General features: G+C 42.1%; 1 protein-coding gene across 2 annotated transcripts in view; it reads left to right on the forward strand.

The window, feature by feature from the left end:
• BCO1 (beta-carotene oxygenase 1) overlaps nt 1-17,574 on the forward strand; it is a 44,493-nt gene extending 26,919 nt beyond the window's left edge. For both annotated transcript variants that reach the window (XM_077831309.1, XM_077831308.1), the window contains 9 exons: nt 2,947-3,076; nt 4,004-4,151; nt 5,217-5,364; nt 6,550-6,770; nt 7,719-7,976; nt 9,711-9,816; nt 10,892-10,986; nt 13,105-13,216; nt 15,772-17,574. In XM_077831309.1, coding sequence (XP_077687435.1) covers nt 2,947-3,076; nt 4,004-4,151; nt 5,217-5,364; nt 6,550-6,770; nt 7,719-7,976; nt 9,711-9,816; nt 10,892-10,986; nt 13,105-13,216; nt 15,772-15,944 — 1,391 coding nt within the window. In that variant the 3' untranslated portion in view covers nt 15,945-17,574. The remainder of the gene's footprint in view (nt 1-2,946; nt 3,077-4,003; nt 4,152-5,216; nt 5,365-6,549; nt 6,771-7,718; nt 7,977-9,710; nt 9,817-10,891; nt 10,987-13,104; nt 13,217-15,771) is intronic.
• The last annotated feature ends 2,515 nt before the right edge of the window (nt 17,575-20,089 follow it).

Genomic DNA, 20,089 nt, shown 5'->3' on the forward strand with positions numbered 1-20,089 from the left:
AGAGCTGTGCAATACAGAATATTTACACCAGGGGTAAAATCCTGGCTCCACTGAAGCCAATGGCGAATCTCCCACTGATTTCAGTGGGATCAAGATTTCACTCGAGGCCAGGATTTCTGGTTGACTGATCTAGATACCATGGTTTTGAGTAGACATTAAAGTAAAGAGAAAAGGAGTACTTGTGGCACCTTAGAGACTAACCAATTTATTTGAGCATAAGCTTTCGTGAGCTACAGCTCACTTCATCGGATGCATAAAGTAGACAATACAGTGAGGAGATTTATATACACACAGACCATGAAAAAATACACATAAGATGAGCTATTACCAGCAGGACTGTGGGGTGGGGGGGAGAGAAAACCTTCTGAAGTGATAATCAAGGTGAGCCATTTCCAGCACATTTCCAGGAGTTAACAAGAACGTCTGAGGAACAGTGGGGGGGTGGGGGAGAGGAATAAACAAGGGGAAATAGTTTTACTTAGTATAATGACTCAACCACACCCAGTCTCTATTCAAGCCTATGTTAATTGTATCCAATTTGCAAATTAATTCCAATTCAGCAGTCTCTTGTTGGAGTCTGTTTTTGAAGTTTTTTTGTTGAAGGATAGTCACTTTGAGATCAGAAATCGAGTGACCAGAGGGATTGAAGTGTTCTCCAACTGGTTTATGAACGTTATAATTCTTGACATCTGATTTGTGTCCATTTATTCTTTTACGTAGAGACTGTCCAGTTTGACCAATGTACATGGCAGAGGGGCATTGCTGGCACATGATGGCATATATCACATTGGTAGATGTGCAGGTGAACGAGCCTCTGATAGTGTGGCTGATGTGATTAGGCCCTATGATGGTGTCCCCTGAATAGATATGTGGGCACAGTTGGCAACTAACAGACTAACACGGCTGCTACTCTGAAACCTGTCATTAAAGTAAAGGATTAAGAAACGCAGCTCACAATAGGAGTTGTATTTCCATTTACAATTTCCATTCTGCAGCTGTTTGGAAGCACGTAGCAGCTTTTGCCTCCACCACAGCTGAAGGTAGCCATGGCGCATCCAGGAGGTATAGAGACTTTGCTACTATGCTTCCTTCCAGAGCCCCAGTACCTGCATGATTCCAGACTGAATCAGCTAATAGTACCATCATGTACAGAGGTTTCCTGGACATGGGCAAACAGCCTATTTACATTATGGGTTAAACACCCTTCTTAGGATTTGAACCTAGTTAAGACAGCAGCCAAGAGTGAAACTAGGCCACTGTGCCACTTAGCTTGCAAATCAGGTCTCAGGTATATTTAATGTGCTTATATAAACAATTCTTAAATGAATGTCCAAATCCTACTTACTACCCTCAGGCAAGGTGCTGGAAATGATCAGAAGCAATATTTCCTCTGTCCATATTCTTTTTAATCTCAACCTGACCGTAAAATATGGAAATAGAATATTATTTCATCTGCTTTAGAATATAATGGGGGCTGTTTTTCATTGTGCTTATTTGCTGCACAATATACTAGCTTTGTAGGAGAATTGGGTTCCCTGCCCCCATTTCTTTTTTATTTTCCATTGCTGTGTTGGGATGAGAGATTCCAGAAACACATTTCCTGTCTGCCTGCCCAGTTCAGTGCCTGTTAAGAATGCAGCCATAAACAGAAATGGCCAGACATTGAAACTGCCAGTTTATTGCACCATCTAAAGCAAAGGGAGCTGTGTTTGTTCAGACACACAAGCCCATATGCCTGAAGTGGCTTACTCTATACAGGCATTCCTGTATAGAGCAAAGGGAGCTGTGTTTGTTCAGACACACAAGCCCATATGCCTGAAGTGGCTTACTCTATACAGGCATTCCTTCAGGCCTAGAAGAGTGCTGTCTTTTTTACAAATACTGGAGACTGAAATTTGCCAAGAAAATCAATTTCCGCCACCCCTCCCCCATTGTCTGGGGATACATACTGTTCTCCTGATGGAGGAACCATAGGCTGGTGATTAAAGCACAGAAATAAGAGTTCTGGGATCTGGGTTCTGTGTGTGACTCTCCCACAGACTTATGTGATGACTGGCAAGTCACTTCACCTCTCTGTGATAGTTCCTAGTGTATAAAATGAGAATAATAATCCTTCCCTACTTCACAAGGGTCTGTGAGGCGTAATTCATTGTTTACAGGTGTTCAAATATGTTAGTGATGAGTATCATAAACATGCCCATGAACAGCTGCCTGCAAGTATTCCAGCTCTAGAGAGGAGATTTTTAGGAATGTAACAAAGGGTTATTCTGGACTAGGGGTGGATTAGATGACCTAATAGGACTCTTCCTGCTCTGTAATCATCATCAGAGAAATTACAGATTCTTCTTGGGGACTGTTTTAGTGACAGCATCATTGAGAGTTTAAAGAAACTGCCTTTAAAGCTTAAGTGGTCAAATTTAGTAAAGTGGGATTTTTAAAAAGGAAAAAGCCATGTTGTCTTTCATAAATTTAGAACTCCCTCAATGTTTGTTGTAACAATTCCTTAGGAACTTGAAACTTACAATTTATTCTTCCCGCTCCATCATGAAGATAGTTAATGTAGAGTTGCTTTCGAGTGCTGGCATTTTTAGTTTAAAACCACCTTCTCAACATCCGATACACAAAATATTGCCTAAACATTTTGTGAACCAAGGAAAATGGGTAAGTCAAAATTTGGGCTATCAATGTTGACAGCCCATAAGTATAAACAATGGGAATAAAGTACAGACGGCCCCATTTTCCCCTGAAATTTTTTCAGAGACCCAGAACACCACCTGAAAAATTAGGGGTTGAAAGCAATCCATAGTCTGCTTAACTGGAGGCTAACCAGATGAGGTTCTGCTATAATTTCTTTATCTGACAGGTGTTCTATATTATTTTTCTAAGGAAAATAAATATCTTCTGAGGATGCATGTAATACAAAGATTTTGTTTGCCCTTTTGTCAGGCGAAGTTTACTACAGAAGTAAATACCTCCGCAGTGACGCATACAATTGTAATATAGAAGCAAACAGAATTGTGGTGTCAGAGTTTGGAACTATGGCTTATCCAGATCCATGCAAAAACCTATTTGCCAAGTAAGCAATGTTTTTCTAACGAGGTTCTGCTATCTATTTCTCCAACACAACTGCTTTTCAATTTCCCCTCTGCATATACAAAATAAGCCCCAATGTTTGTATGTAAGTTTAGAATTGACACACCATTGGCAATGCCAGGGATCTAATTCCCAGTCTTTCTATACATTTTAAAAAATTTAATACTTGCTTATAGAAATCAAAGGATTTATTGGCACATTGCAAGTAACAACTACAAATTTAAGTCCTGCCTCTGTGTGCTGGAGTTATTACTTGCAGTACTCCAATAAATCTTTTGATTTCTTTAAGCAAGAATTACAGAAAACAATCAAGCAGTTCATGCCCAAAGTCTTTATTTTAACGCTGTGGTGATATGATAGGGAATATTATTGGGAATAAAAACGTATTGTCAGAGGAAGTATTAATCCACCACTTTCTTACCAAAGCCTATTGAAAAAGTTATCAATATCTATGACCTACTGGGCCAGACTTTCAAAATGTGATCTCTAACTGCATGCAGAAGCATGCACGCACACACACGATAGTGTCTACTCCCATTCAAGTCAATGGTGGTTTTGCCATTGATTCCAATAGGAGCAGGATGGGCCAGATATTAGATGAACTGTTTGTGCATGTAAAAGCAGCAGTTGTGTGTGTCCACACTTCCAGATTGGGTTAAGACTGTTGCTGTAGGACTAGCCAGCAGAGAGAGTACAAATTCAATAATAAACCCACTTCCAATGATTGTGCCGCATAGAGGTCACATCCTGCTCTCCAACAGCAGGCACAACTTCCAGTTCTATGTGTGGCTCACGGGGAGGATAACACTAAACAAGTAACAAACAGAGCCATGATCACGTCTGTCCCATTTGAGAGCGAAAGCAACTTCTCAAAGATTAATGTATTTATATAACATTTTCATCCCCACAGAGCATTCTGCTACTTGTCCCACACCATTCCTGAGTTCACAGACAACTGCCTGATCAATATTATGAAAACTGGTGAGGATTATTATGCTACAAGCGAGACTAACTTCATTAGGAAAATTAATCCTCACACCCTGGAGACATTAGAGAAGGTAAAGCATCCATGTTGGATACCATGTTTTATCTGCTAATGAATACAGTGTCATGCTGACCTTTACAGCCTGGGGTGTCAGGTTAAAGGCGGCCAAATTTGACATAAGTAAATGTGAAAAGATAAAATGTTTTTTTAGCCAGTGCTTCCTGTGTCAGAATAGGCCATTTGGGAGCCATGGAGATTGGGGTGGTTGTTGTTGCCAACTTACAATGTCAGTTATTTTAACTTACAATATTTTATTCTTCATTTCTTTCAAACTACAAAATTCCCGGGGTCTTAGGGTAAGTATTGGCTTTTGCAGTTTTAACTTGTGCATAATCCTACTTGGCTGTAGGCATAATGTCAGGTCTTGTGTTTATGGCATCTGATTATTTTTGGTTGATTAATGATCCTACTAGCTATCCCTCCTATTATGCAACAATTTATATGATGTGTAATTAATTCTCTAGGCCAGTTATATCACAACTTTCTCAGTCATTAGACCATCTGCATTTCCTTATGCAAGACATTTCTTTAATTTTCTAAAAAAGTGAGTCTAGATACATTAAGACATGTTTTTAGTTAAACTTTTCTACTATGTATAACCTCCCAGTCCCTATCCCCAGCTATAATACGGTTTATCGACTTTAAATAACTTAGAAATCTTTTTGCTCATGAAAGCTGCTGGTTTAACAGCCTTGCTGTGTGAAGCCCATTCAGTAAGGGATTGGCAATGGCAATTACCTTTGGTTACACAAACCTTCTTCCCATGTGCCTCACCCTGGAGGTGACCTTTAGGATTAAATGCTCAGCATCCATGACCCATTCAAGCCCAGAATAAGGAAATCCTTTTAGCACATGCTTAAGTCCCACTGAGTTCAATGTTTTTAACTTCAAGACTTAAAAGTTAAGCAAGTTGTTTCCTGAATTGGAAGGCTTTCCTGAAACAGGGCCTGAGTCTTTGGTCTCGTGCTGGGGTTGCCAGTGGAAAGGCCACTAGTGCCAAAGGTAGAGATAGTTTTTGTGATATAGGTTAAGTAATTTCACGTACTCTTTATACATCCTTATGCTGTCACTTGGTTAGGTTGACTACAATAAATATGTAGCGGTGAACCTGACGACTTCTCATCCCCATTATGACAGCGCTGGAAATGTTCTCAATATGGGCACCTCTATAGTTGACAAGGGGAAGACAAAATATGTTATATTTAAGATTCCTTCCTCAGTGCCAGGTAAGAGATGGCTTCTGCTAGTGTCTGAGTTCCTTGTTAGTTAGTTGTTTTCTTTTGAGGGTGGAGGGCTGTGCCACAAACGGTCTAGAAACCAACTGAATCACTGTTTGTTTTTTAACATCACTTCTTTGTACAAAGACATTTGACATTTCACTGTTAAGGTGACAGATGGTAAGTAACTGCATGTAAATTACACTGAAAAAAGACTGATGGGACTCCTGAACTAGCTGCTCGGCCTAGTTGGGTATTTGGTGTTTGAACAGGTTCATCTTTATCACTGTATCCTGTTCATATTTCAGTACCAAAGAATGTCGTTGTTTCAGAAGAATTGGTCCCTACTCCTAGCTTGCCATTCTCTGCATTGTGAGATATGTTAGCGGATGATGCACAGAAAAAAAAAAATGTATCCAGCATGTAGTATTTGAATTTGTAAAATGTGTCTTTCTTTATAAATATACTTTCAGAGAAAAGGACAGTGGGTGAAAATGCCTATAAAAGTGGGGACAGACAGTGTTGGTTAGAGTGAGGCACAATACATGAAACTGTTTCCTCACCAGCTTTGCCAATGCTAGCCCTCACCAAAGCAAAGGCTGTTCATTGGTTTCTTTGCACTCATGTCGCAGCTCATACAGTTGCTCCCCTTTTCTTCTTTACGGTGATCTACTATCTGTGCATTTCTGTTAAATGTAGCAGTGGAGCAGGGCCTGGCTGCTAATGACCAACACACCAGGACTGAACTTGAGCCTTCCAGAGTGAAAAGAATGAACGGCTACAATTTAAGAGCCAGGCACTATAGGTAGGGTTGTAATAGACTCCAATAATCTGTGGCACAGAGGGTGACCAGAAACACAAGCTCACCAGGAGGTTACACTAGCATGGGGCATACAGTCACTTCTGTACAGCTATCAGTACGTACAGTACTTATCTTCTGTCCCCCTCCATGCTGGAACTTCAGGGGCAGTGGCCTGTGAGTAACTCCCCAGTGGCTGGGAGTAACTGCAAAGGCTCAGGTCCTCTGCATGGATGGCCCTGGTCTTATCTGTGTGAGTTGTTGGCTAGGGGGCCAATTCCCCTGATAATCCTGGAGAAGGGAAGGAACTCTGCCCCTACGAGGAGAATGCAAAGGAATCTGGGTGGCAAATACTATGTACATAATTATAGTTTATCTTTCTAATTTATGTTCAGAGAAAGAAAAGAAGTTGTCCTGTCTCAAACACCTGGAAGTGTTGTGCTCTATCCCTTCCCAGTCTCTCCTTCACCCAAGCTACTATCACAGTTTTGGAGTTACAGAAAATTATATCATCTTCATGGAGCAGCCATTCAAACTGGACATTCTCAAGTTGGCAACTGCCTACTTCAGAGGTGTCAACTGGGCATCCTGCCTTTCCTTCCATAAGGAAGATAAGGTACCTTTCCTACTACGTGCCAAGCAGTGGGGGAAGCCAGGGCAATAACCACAACCACTCTCACTCTATACTATATTTTCCCTGGCTGTAAAAGTTCAGTAACTTCCCATTAGAGGAATGTGTTTCCCCCTCTCTTCCTACATATATTTTCAGTAGCTAGCAGGCTCTTTCCTTAAGACTCCTAAACCACCCCATCTAAAATTCCAATAAGTAAATCTCTGGTGTCAAGGTACCTGAGAAAAAGGATAGAAATATCCCACACCAGCAGAGAGATTCTGCTCATCTGTCATGTCAAGTAACCATGTACAATCACCTCTAGTTTAAACAACATATTATGTAATAGTATACACATTTAGGTCAATAAGTGTAGAGACTTTAGGTGAGATTCCAATCCCCATTCTGGCTCCTTTACGTGAGGCAAGAGGACCAGATTGGCATAAAGGCACTCTAAAAACCCTGGATTCGGCTGAGGGAGAATTCTCCTAATGCAGAAACAGGAGAAGGCAAATGCAGGCTGTCTTCTGAGGATGCCCCTGGTAATGCAGAGTTGGAATCATGGGTGAGAGGGCATGTTGGGCCTCTGAATGTAGCACTGTGGAGATTCCGGTCAGGTGAGGCAGGTGACTGTAATTTAGACACCTCCCAGGGGTCCTAAATTTTTTTTATGGGGGCCACTTCAGCTCCCAGAGAAGCCCTGAATTGGGAGGGTGTAAAGCTGGATTGAAAGCCGCCGCCTCACCCCACCTCCAGCCTGCATGCTCTGTGCTGTGCCTCTTACCCAGAATCTCGCCTCTTAATGGCGCAACCTGAGTACTCCAAATCCATCATTATAAATAAACCAAATGTACCATCATTGAGTTGGAAACACTGGTTTGCAATGAAATAACTTTTTTTTTTAAATTAAGTATTCGCTGCTTATTAAACATTAGTGTGTTTGCCATCTTTCAGACTTGGATTCACCTCATAGACAAACAGACCAAAAAGGATATATCCACCAAGATTTATACAGATGCCATGGTCCTTTTTCACCATGTGAATGCTTATGAGGAGGATGGCCATGTTGTTATTGATGTCATTTCCTATTCAGACAATAGCCTGTATCAAATGTTCTATTTAAAAAACTTGAATGAAGGCTTTGAGGAAAACACCAAACTCACTTCCATACCAGCCTGCAAGCGATTTGTGGTACCTCTGGGGTTTGGCAAGGTAATGTTCAATCTATTGTATTTGAGCAGTAATTTTGAATAACTCACTAAATGAAAAAGCGTATGAAGCATTGGTTTGCCAGGCCACATCCAAATTCCTGATTTTTTTTAAATGATAGCCACAAAATTTGGGGAGGTATGTAATTGTTTGTGTGCACAGGGCAATTTATATTTGCACAAGCAATGGGCAGTTACCTGGTGCCAGCTTCTGATTCCTTTGTTCATGGAGAAAGGTCCTATTCAACTTGACTAGTCTCTTCAAAGACTATGAAACTGTTTGTGGGGCAAGGTGCTACCCCACATGAACAGATGTATCAATATGGCTCTTGATTGGCAGGTGCAAGCATGGGTTTTTGCACATACACTCTGATGCACGTTAGTGGAAGCCTGTGAAAAATTATTCCCGCCCCCCCACACACAGAACCCCCGCAACCTACCCACCAAACTCCTCCCTGAAAAAAAACTTAGCTGCTTTTCAATAATAATTTTATGAAGATGATGGGATTTTTATTTCAATGAGAGCTTTACTAAAGCGGGGAAAAGGATCAAACCTTTCTGTAGCTTTGAAACAGCTTATCTGTTTAACATCATTGTTTTGTAGGAAAAACTCATATTCTGCTCAGCAACTTGCCAGGCAAGTTTCAGCCTGATTCAGTTTGGAATGGCTGATACTGTCTGCCTTGTTGCGCCCTGGAAACTGGGTCTTGTTAATGCCATGAAAACAGTTCTGCAGCAATGCAGGAGGATACATCTGATGCATGGAGAAGAGGTCCATAAATGGCTAATAGCCAAGATGGTCAAGGATGAAACCCTGTGCTTTGGGTGTTCCTAACCTCCCACTGCCAGAAGCTGGGACTGCACAACAAGGGATGGATGACTTGAAATTGCCCTGTTCTGTCAATTTCCTCTGAAGCATGTGGCACCAGCCACTGTCAGAAGACAGGATACTGGGCTAGATGGACTGTTGGTCTGACCCAGTATGGCTGTTCTTGCATTCTTATGATGGATCCGCTCAAATTGTCCTGCTTTCCTACCTTGCAATCTAAGAATTCAGCAACATTGCACAGAAAGACACTGTACCGAAAAATCTCATTGAACTACTAATATGAACACTCTGTGGCATTTTCATTAAAGTAAATATCAGCGTTAAGCTTTTTAAAAAACACCAAATGGCATCAATGTACATGGTGTCTGTTTAACATTGTCTGTTGAGGATAATACATGGGCTAGATATACACACACACACACACACACACAGACACACGCGCACGCTTAAAATGAGAAGCCATTACAATTATTTTTTATACACTGGGATTTTCAAAGGAGTTGAAGGGATATGAGAGCCCAAGCCCTAATGACTTAGGTGCCTCACTCCCTTAAATGCCTGTGAAAATCCCAGCCTTAAGCCCTAATTTCCAAATAACATGATGAATTTACACTGCTTCTGTGATAAAGCAAAAATACCATCTGGGCTGACACCTTTATCAAGATTGACCGAAAGCTGATTTATTAGAATCCCCTGCAAATTAAGGGCTTTTAAATGGAAATGCTCATAGTTTAATAATGCAAGATAAATGCCTCTGAGAAGGCAGCCTTTTGAAGTTGGATCGTCTGGCTTATGCCAAATGGAACCTAATAGCAATTTACATACAGTAAAATCAACCTTGATGAAGGTCCTAAATTAGAAATATGTCCTTTGAAATGTCTTGTTGTTTTTAGCATCTCTCTCTTGCAGGATGCAGAAGTAGGTACTAATTTAGTCAAACTTCCATCAACTACTGCAACTGCTCTGAAAGAAAAAGATGGAAACATCTATTGTCAGCCTGAAATGTTATGTGAGGGTGAGATGTGTTCATTAAAAATCTTCCATTGTATTTTCTCAAATGTAGGTGCATTATAATAACAGACTAGTGTGATATCGAGGGTGTTCGAAGTGGGGGTGTTGGAGATGCGGCAGCACCCCATGGCTTGAAGTGGTTTCCATCAAATACAGGGATTACAGTTTGGTTCAATGGCTTTCAGCACCCCCACTATAAAAAATTGTCCCAGCACCCTGCTTGTATCTCTTAAATACTTCTATATAATCTAGCCCTGATCTAGCAGTCAGGTCCTGGAGGTGAACAGTGGGGTTCTGCATGGCCACATGGGTTCACCTCGGTGACCTAACTACTAGATCCAGGCTAAATGAAGAATTAATGCAAGTCTAATAGGAATAGCTGTTCAAGGAACAGTAGATTATGAATGCTCAAAATATCATGACATTAAGGTTACAGGTCAGATCTGAGATCATAGGATCTAAATATGCAAGATTATCTATATGCATACATTTATCTATTTTTACTTTGGGGAAGAGATCTCCAATTACACCTCACAGGTAAACACACTATATTACTATGTATTTATTGAAAAATGAAAGGTAACTGAATAGTAAGGCTATAAATACATTGGGGGATTATGAGGCTGAGGCTAAACCATGAGAGTGAAATGTTAGTGATTTATGAATTTGTATCAACTATATACTTGTTCAGCTTTCAGTTTTTTAAAAATATATCCATATATCTGTACATAAAGTCTAAACAAAACTTAACTTAGACCATGCCAAGGCATATAAATTGCAGAGGTTAAGTGAAGATCTTGACGATATTTACTTCTTTTTTTTTTTAACGTGTCTTACAGAGAGGGATAGCTCAGTGGTTTGAGCATTGGCCTGCTAAACCCAGGGTTGTGAATTCAATCCTTGAGGGGGGGCCATTTAGGGATCTGGGGCAAAAATTGGGGTTTGGCCCTGCTTTGAGCAGGGGGCTGGATTAGATGACCTCCTGAGGTCCCTTCCAACCCTGATATTCTATGATTCTGGGTACAGTTGTGCTATTTTTCTTCCTTGTTATCAGTATGTATGTTTCACTTTACCTGTAGGAATAGAGCTGCCTCGCATCAACTATGATTATAATGGCAAAAAATACAGATATTTCTATGCAACAGAAGTTCGGTGGAGTCCAGTTCCCACAAAGGTATAATATAACACTGATTGCATATTGCATGACTGTATTCATATAACCCAAATCAAATTAAACTGTGTTCAAATACTGAAGGCAGTTTATTTCACTAGCTAACCTACATGGTCCAAATTATGCCCTGACCTACAACCATAGTGAAGCTGCCTGGTTGTGAGGTCAGAATTGGAACACTACTAACCTGTGGTTCTGCTCTGTACTGTGAATGTTCCAAACATAAAAAATCCACATTTCTTAAACAAGTAAGTCGCAACAATATGTTTACGTATCAAATTTACAAACTCCGGCACTTAAAAGCAAAAGGATGAAAAGTTAAGGACATAAGTCCTACATTGCCCACATGACAAAAATAAAACCAATTGGGCCAGATTCTCAGCTGCTGTAAATCCGTGTAGCTTCATTATGGAGCTATGTCCACTTAACACCAGCTGAGAATACGGATGGTTGTTATTACCACATACAGAGATGCCTATTTCATCACAACGCACCCTTCACTCTGACCCTCTGATGTTTTCAGGAAGCTTTAACTTATGTTGCAGCACCAGCCCTAGACTGGAAGAGCCCCAGCCCCACACTCCTCCATGATACCAATTTTTAAAGAGAGACTTCTTAGGACACAAGTACACTGTAAGCTAGAAAATCCTGTTAACTGAGGGTAGGAGAAAGTTCTGTAGACAAGCTGGCTCTTGATGCTTGTTGCTCATTCAGCACAATCTATCCTAAAACCTACACTGAGAATATAAGGCCAAGCAGATAGAGCTCACTATTTGTTCCTGTTTTTAATTATCCCAGCTGATTACAAAATAAAGTTGGATATGTAATATTATATAGTCGATGATGCAATAAAATGTTTGTCAGCGTATCTGGTACTAACTCAAACAAATCAGCAATTTTGTGATTTCTAACAAAGATAATCATCCTTTACAGATTACTTAAATACAACCATAGTTGTTGAGTTAGAATTTGTTTTGGTGGGTTTTTTTTTTTACATTGCCTAATCCTTTGGGCATCTGTGATATGCAGTAGATGCAATGAAGACATCTGATATTGTTTTGTATATTTTCTCTTATAATTTATTTAAATACCTTTAAGTTCTAAGTCAGGGATCTCTTCAGATTTGCGGTTCAGACGGGGAACAGTGATTTACCTTTAGCAATGCAGATGCAAACAGAAGATAACGGAGCTGAATGTGAAATAGTAACTCTGTCATACTGGGCGTTGGGTGAGATGTGGAGATATTTACAGTACATTGGTGAAATCCTGGCCCCATTGGTTTACTAGCTACTTAACCATCACAATGAACAGACTTTGTTTTTTGCAGTGTGGTTGTAGTTGTGTTGATTACACAACATTAGAGAGGCAAGGTGAGTGAGGTAATATCTTTCATTGGACCAACCTCTGGTGGTGAAAGAGACAAGCTTTCAAGCTGACAATGCGTTCTTCTGCTTTATGTAAGCACAAAAGCTTGTCTTTCACCAACAGACACTGGTCCAATAAAAGATATTACCTCACTCACCTGGTCTCTTTGATATTGTTTTAATATTTGTTCTGTTTAACTACTTAAGGTTTTTTACCTCGGTGAAGACTGAGGTCACACCAAAAAGAAAAATGATTGAACCACAGGACTAAGGATCAGGAGGTTCTGAATTCTGTTCCTTGCTTTGCTATAAACTTCCTGTGCGACCTTGCGCAGGTCACTTAAACTTTGTGTCTCTGGCTCATGTTCTGTAAAATGGGGATAATTGACTCACCTGACACAGAGATGTCATCTGGCTTAAATAACTAACTAATATTTGTGAAGTGCTTTGAGATCCTTGGTTGACAGGTATAGTTGTAATGTAGTAAAACAGTATCAATTTCTGCTCTAAAGTGAAATTGTCTCCTATTAAATACAAAGATTCTGTGGCTATACAGCACTAAACCTGACTGAGGAGCCTAAAGTTTTCCAAATATTTCATCTGTGGCATGCTGGAGTAATTATATCTCATTGCTTCCTGACTTGCAGTACTGATCCCATCTTTTTACCCAGCCACCCTGTTGTACGGTACACAGAACGATTGTGAAATTAAGAGCTAGAATGGAGATTGAAGAATTATTTTTGTCTTAATAATTTAGATAACAAAATGTGATGTTCTGACAAAGAAAAAGCTCAGCTGGGAGGAGGAGCACTGCTGGCCAGCCGAGCCTGTCTTTGTTCCCAGTCCTGATTTAAAAGAAGAAGATGATGGTAAGAAGACTGCTCTTCTGATAAATTGGGGATAAACATATATATAAGTATGTAGAGCCCTTCGCTGTCAAGATGACTTGCAATGAAGAATCAGAAATTTTAACTGTTTTATTGTCAATGACCTTTAATATGAAATCTCTTCCACTGAGCAATGGTGCCACAGGGTAAGTAAAATTAGCCCCAGTCATTGTGCTCCTGCAAACAAAGATGTCTGCTACTTCTTCTCCCTCGCTCTGTAGCCCATGGAGATGGAGGTCCTTAACTTCTTTCACCATCTGCCCTAACCTCTTTCTCTCAATGGCATATTTTCCCCATTAATGGTAATTTTTTCTGTTAATGGTAATTCACATTAGGCGCTCTTAGATTTTTCTCAGTATTATTCTTCCATCTTCTCCTTGGTGAGCCATGAGGTCAAAGACCGTAAGGTTATCCTTCCAAGATATGCTTCGCTCAGAACCTTCCTCACCTAGTGTCCCATTACCAGCCATTGGCGATATTTGCTGCTAGCAGTTGCAGATCGGCATTATGCCATTGTGGGCAGTCCTGTCATACCAGCCTCTCCATAAACTCGTCAAGCTCAGTCTTGAAGCCAGTTAGGTTTTTTGCCCACCACTGCTCCCCGGGGAGGCTGCTCCAGAACTTCACTCCTCTGGTTAGAAATCTTCACCTAATTTCAAGCCTAAACTTGTTGATGGCCAGTTACATCCATTTGTTCTAGGATCCACATTGGTGCTTAACTTAAATAACTCCTCTCCCTTCCTGGTATTTATCCCTCTGATGTATTTATAGAAAGCAGTCCTCTCTCCCCTCAACCTTATTTTGGTTAGGCTAAACAAGCCCAGCTCCTTGAGGCTCCTCTCATAAGGTGGGTTTTCCATTCTGAGGATCATGCTAGTACCAGCTGTACCATCCTAATAATTTTGTCAGGGATTTTTTCCTTGAGGCCCAGAGGCCATCTTGTGATTATACGATCATGTGCTTTCCTATAAAGTCTATAAAAACTATGTATGTATTGTGATAAACTCAGGACAAATTACTGCAAAGGGGGGGGTGGTGGTAGAAAGCAGTCCCAGAAGATTAAAAGGTCCTCCTCCCTATCAACTGGGGAGGAGTGACTACAGGTCAATCAGGTTCAGCTGAAAAGGGGTTACCAGAGAATAATTAGGATCAGCTGAGAGGGAGTTACCTGAGGTCAGTTAGGATCAGCTGATTCCAACTAAGGGCTGTGTGAAACCTTTTTAAACCCTCCCCTTTGGGGAGAGAGAAAAAAGCTACCAGTAGGGGAGGAGGAGCAATCCTCTCCAGGAAGAGAGGCTGCATTCCCTCCCATAAGGGAGAAAAACAAGCACAAAACACTGGCTGAGAGAAGGATGGACTGCCCCTGTGCAGTCAAGAGGGACTGTTTTACCCCAACCACGAAGGTGCCTTGCCACAATATTTTGATCATATTCCCATTTTTTCCTCAAGTAGTGTATGAATTGAAAATACTTGATCCACAATGAATCTGTTTTTCCAGAATCCACACTGATCATCTCCTACTATTTCCTCTCTTGAAGCAATAAGTCTCTGTAAGAGTATCCAAAATAAGATTTTTATAGGCTGTAATGAGGAAGATGACATGCTAGTTCTTACATTTCATTGTGTCACCCTTCCTCAAAGTTGGGCATATGACTGCTTCCTTCCACTCCTGCAAAGGAACAATGGGCCAAAATCAGCTGGTGTGTATGCTCCCAAGCTAGACTTTAAAAACAACTGGATTTTTCATGTAGCCTAGTGGAGCCATCTTTTATCAGGTTGGCATCAAAGAATTCTTCAAAACTGCTAGACTGAATGGTCTGAAGTTTGAAGCTGTCTAACTACAGACCAGGTCCAACAGATGCAGTAGTATTGCAAGCTCCCACATCATCTCCTGCCAGTGCTATTCTGGAGGAACCACAGGGGTGGGTGGGGAGTGCAGTCGGACCCATTCAAGTCCCTAGCCTCACAGCTGAGATGCCCAACAATGTTACCAGTTGTGATGTGTAATTGAGACTATTGCTTCAGTGTCTTTTCTTTGTGGCATACACCAGGCAGACCAGCAACAAGATGGAGGCATTCATTAGTTGTTTTGTTTTAGCATTCTTAGGGCTTGTCTACATTACCCACTGGATCAACAGGCAGCAATCGATCCAGCGGGGGTCAATTTATTGTGTCTAGTCTAGACGTGATAAATCGACTGCCGAGTGCTCTCCTGTCTACTCCGGTACTCCACCAGGGTGAGAGGCATAGGCAGAGTTGACAGGAGAGCGTCAGCTGTTGACTTACTGCGGTGAAGACACTGCAGTAAGTAGATCTAAGTACGTCGACTTCAGCTACATTATTCATGGCAATAATAGATCGATTTCCCCGCCCAGCGTAGACCAGGCCTCAGAGTTTTTGATCCACAAAGCAGTTTTCATTGCTGTCCTTTGTTATCCAGACTTATCAGTTGATGATGTTGCCTTTTCTATTTGGGAAAGCAAGTCTGTCTGTCTGTCTCTCTTTTTAAATACATTCCTTATTTATACTTTTTTTAGGTCTTATTTTATCCTCCATTGTGACATCAGATCCCAGGAAAGCACCCTTCCTGCTCGTCTTGGATGCTAAAACGTTCACAGAGATGGCTCGGGCCACAGTTAATGTAAACTTGCATCTGGACCTGCATGGACTCTTCATACCAGAGAAGGATTTGAATGCAGAGTATGAATAGAAGACTCTTCATCTTACTACATGAAATTAAAATGCAACAACCCACCTCCTGACCCTAGGCAAATACCCCATTTGTCATTTGCAAACCACCTTATGTCATGGCAAAGAATAACCAAATACTACATCTATACAGTTACTTTTCATTACAAATAATAGTGATTTGCACAACAGGCAAGTAACTGTTGCAAAAAAGCAATATTTAACAGAATACAAAACAAGGCTGAACGCTGACCACTCCTCTCTCTTACATCACACCTTACAAGTTGTATACACTATGTGCAGTGAGCTGTGTTTTATTCTATACATCACTGACTATACTGAGCAAGGGGAGGTACTGTATTTACAATATGGCATACAGCAGGAGTCAGGCTTGCCCAGTTTGTATAACTTCCATGGATTGTTTCAAGACAGCATATGATCAAAGTTCTCTCTCTCTCTCTCTCCTGTCAGAAATCCTGATATTTTTAAGGTTTCAGAGTAACAGCCGTGTTAGTCTGTATTCGCAAAAAGAAAAGGAGTACTTGTGGCACCTTAGAGACTAACCAATTTATTTGAGCATAAGCTTTCGTGAGCTCCAGCTCACTTCATCGGATGCATACTGTGGAAAGTGTAGAAGATCTTTTTATACACATAAAGCATGAAAAAATACCTCCTCCCACCCCACTCTCCTGCTGGTAATAGCTTATCTAAAGTGACCACTCTCCTTACAATGTGTATGATAATCAAGGTGGGCCATTTCCAGCACAAATCCAGGGTTTAACAAGAACGTCTGGGAGCGGGGGTAGGAAAAAACAAGGGGAAATAGGTTACCTTGCATAATGACTTAGGCACTCCCAGTCTCTATTCAAGCCTAAGTTAATTGTATCCAATTTGCAAATGAATTCCAAATCAACAGTTTCTCGCTGGAGTCTGGATTTGAAGTTTTTTTGTTGTAATATAGCAACTTTCATGTCTAATCGCGTGACCAGAGAGATTGAAGTGTTCTCCGACTGGTTTATGAATGTTATAATTCTTGACATCTGATTTGTGTCCATTTATTCTTTTACGTAGAGACTGTCCAGTTTGACCAATGTACATGGCAGAGGGGCATTGCTGGCACATGATGGCATATATCACATTGGTGGATGTGCAGGTGAACGAGCCTCTGATAGTGTGGCTGATGTTATTAGGCCCTGTGATGGTGTCCCCTGAATAGATATGTGGGCACCGTTGGCAATGGGCTTTGTTGCAAGGATAGGTTCCTGGGATATTTTTAAGTATGAGCTACGGCAGTAATGATTCATAGAAATCTGTTGCTTTGGTGCTTGACTTCTAAAGCTCCAGTAAGACCAAAGCGAAATGTCTAAAGTGTTGCAGCTTTTTGATCAGGAGCCTAGAAAACTTTTGCAGTATTAATCATTTTGTGGCATTAAAAAAAGGGAGCGGGTGGTGAGCTTTGTGAAAGAAACTGAAGCTTAAGTAACTTAATTTCAAATGGAACGTATGCTTTTATTAACACTTAATTATATTTTAATGGTATTTAAATTAATCTTTACCTTGCACTGTAATTATTTGTTTGTTTTTCCCTTAGGAATATCTGATATGGCATTTAACTGTATTGTCTCAAAGATAAATGATGATTTGTCTCTTTACTTGTAATGTTGTTATATGCATATCAAGGGACCGTCTTCTTGGAAATGAGGCACCTATCCCAGGTTCTCAGAACCGGCACTTACCCCCAAGCTATCCCAGTTACTTAAACACACCCCGCTCCTAGAACACCACCCAAAAGGAGTGAAGTTTCAGGTGACAGTTTAACTCTCTCAGGGGCATGCAGCAATTATGATCACACACCTTGCACAGTCTAACACCTTTATGCTTTTCTTTACTTAATCATACAAAGCACAGAAAAGTACCGATCATACAAAACAAAAGCATGTCCCTGCTTCAGTTTCCTCACTACCCTAGGCCAATGGTCCCCGACCTTTCTGTGGGACTAGCATATTCCTATTTCCAGAAGACTGTGGTGGGCACCAGACACCATGCCACCGAAAAGTGGCAACGGCAAGAAGCGTTGCCACCGAAATGCCGCTGAGAAAAGGCAACACTTCTCGGTGGCGGCATTTCAGCGGTGTGGTGTCCTGCGGGCGCACACAACTGCCCCACCGGGCGCGATTGCACCAGCGGGCACCGCGTTGGGGACCCCTGCCCTAGGCCATTCTTTGGGTGCTCCAGAGTCCCTGGGGCCATCTGAACTCAGGAAAGCAGGCAGGGACTCCTGGCCCCATGCAGTTTCTATATGCTATGTGACCTCTCCCTCCTGGTGCCCCTTACCCAGCTTTGTGACCTTCAGGGCCGGCTCTAGGATTTTTGCCGCCCCAAGCAAAAAATTTGCCGCCCCCAAGCTCCAAGAGCGCAACTGCCCAAGCCAAAAAAAAAAAAAAGGAAGACCGGAATGCTGCCCCTGCACGTGTTTGGTTGGCTGGTGCCTAGAGCCGGTCCCAGTGACCTTGCACTCTCTCCTGCACTGTGTTTCCTCTTCCCATATGACCCCTGTTCCTCTGTGTTCTTTATTTTAAACCCCTCCTGGTCACCTGGCCTCCTTTGTTCTATATCTGGTAAATTTCCACTGCTCCTACCTTACCCCCTCCTTTCACACAGGGGAAGAGAGATAACTTAGGGCCTATCTGCACAGCAAGTATAACTGTGCACTAACAGGTGTTGTCTATCATTACTCTGGCTAGGCATTTGCACCATGATCAGTTTGGAGCATCTGTGTTCTAATATGGGTATGCTGTTGTTGCAGTGGACAGGACAAATATTCCCTAATGTGATTAGAAAACTCTTTTGTCTCCCCCCATACTTGCAGTTTAAAAAATTGTTAGAGCACAGCGGTGCCAAAGCACTGCAGACAAGCATGGTAGTATATGACTATTTTTGTACTGTAACTGGGCCAGGGGTGAAATTAACTGAGGACACCTACTGATACGGGCTGGGGGGGGCCCCCCTCTGGCCCCCAGAAGGGGCGGAGCCTCGAGCAGAAGGGGCGGGGCTAGGGTCAGCATCCTCCAGCCAGCCCTTCCTTGCTGCGTGGCCCTTGCCGCCCGGGGCCCCAGATGCCACTGCTGCGGTAGTGACAGGGGCATCCAGAGCCCCGGGCCCTTTTAAATCGCTGACCCCAGGACAGCTGCTCCCTTTGCCCCCACCAGGTCCATTGGCGGTGTGGGGGGGGGCAAAAGGGCCAGGGACGTTAAAGCGCTACCGGGTCCTTTGCCGTGGCAGCGCATTAATGTCCCTGCTCCTTTTGCCTCCCCTGAGGGAGCCCCACATGAGAATATCCCACAGCCCCGTGTTAGGGCACTCAGGTGGCAGATCCCTTTTCAAAGTCCTTCTCCCCACCCAGGTGGAGGGGGACTTGAACTGGGGGTCTCCTACATCCCAGCTGAGTACCCTAACCATTGGGCCAAAAGTGATGAGGGAGTTCAGCCTCTTCCTCCCTCCATTTTGTGCAAGCTTGCCTATAAGGGCCTGGTTCAGTAAGTGAGCTATGAGCACACTTATGGGATCAGGCCTGTAGGCAGAGGAACACCTACTTTCCCCTAGTTTGTGCATCGCTTTGTGGCCTAGGCATTTGGACACCTGGCATGGAGCTGCAGTGCAGATATGCAGAGGCAGAAACATAGGCACAGAGGGAACGTTTACTGCAAAAACGTAGATGCCAATGTTTTTGCGAACCCCAGTCAAGCCTGATTCTGGGATTTAGGTACCTAAAGTGGCAGTTCGGCACCTAAATCCTCTTGTGGATCTAGCCCACAATATCAAAATGGCTTGAAGCCAGCCTCTAAATTAATCATGCAGTTTTGGGCATCCAACTATTTGCATGCCCTCGAATAGATTTCTACCCTAAAATTTAACGAGCCATTTCACAATGTGATGTGCATGCACAAGTGGTAATCTTTGAGGTTTTCAAGACACACATACACCACTCCACTCCCAGTGTCCTAGAACTTGACCCACTAAGGAACAGATTGATTACCCTTTGTGATACAGCATGGCCAGAAGGCAGCAGGAGAGTGATATAGGAGAGATATGTAAGTCCCAGGATGAGAAGAAGCCTTATTCCCTGTAGAGGGAAGAAGGGTTTCTATAGATTAATTAAAAGCACCT

Source organism: Eretmochelys imbricata, chromosome 12 (genome assembly GCF_965152235.1).
Source record: "Eretmochelys imbricata isolate rEreImb1 chromosome 12, rEreImb1.hap1, whole genome shotgun sequence".
In the NCBI taxonomy this organism is placed as follows: domain Eukaryota; kingdom Metazoa; phylum Chordata; order Testudines; family Cheloniidae; genus Eretmochelys; species Eretmochelys imbricata.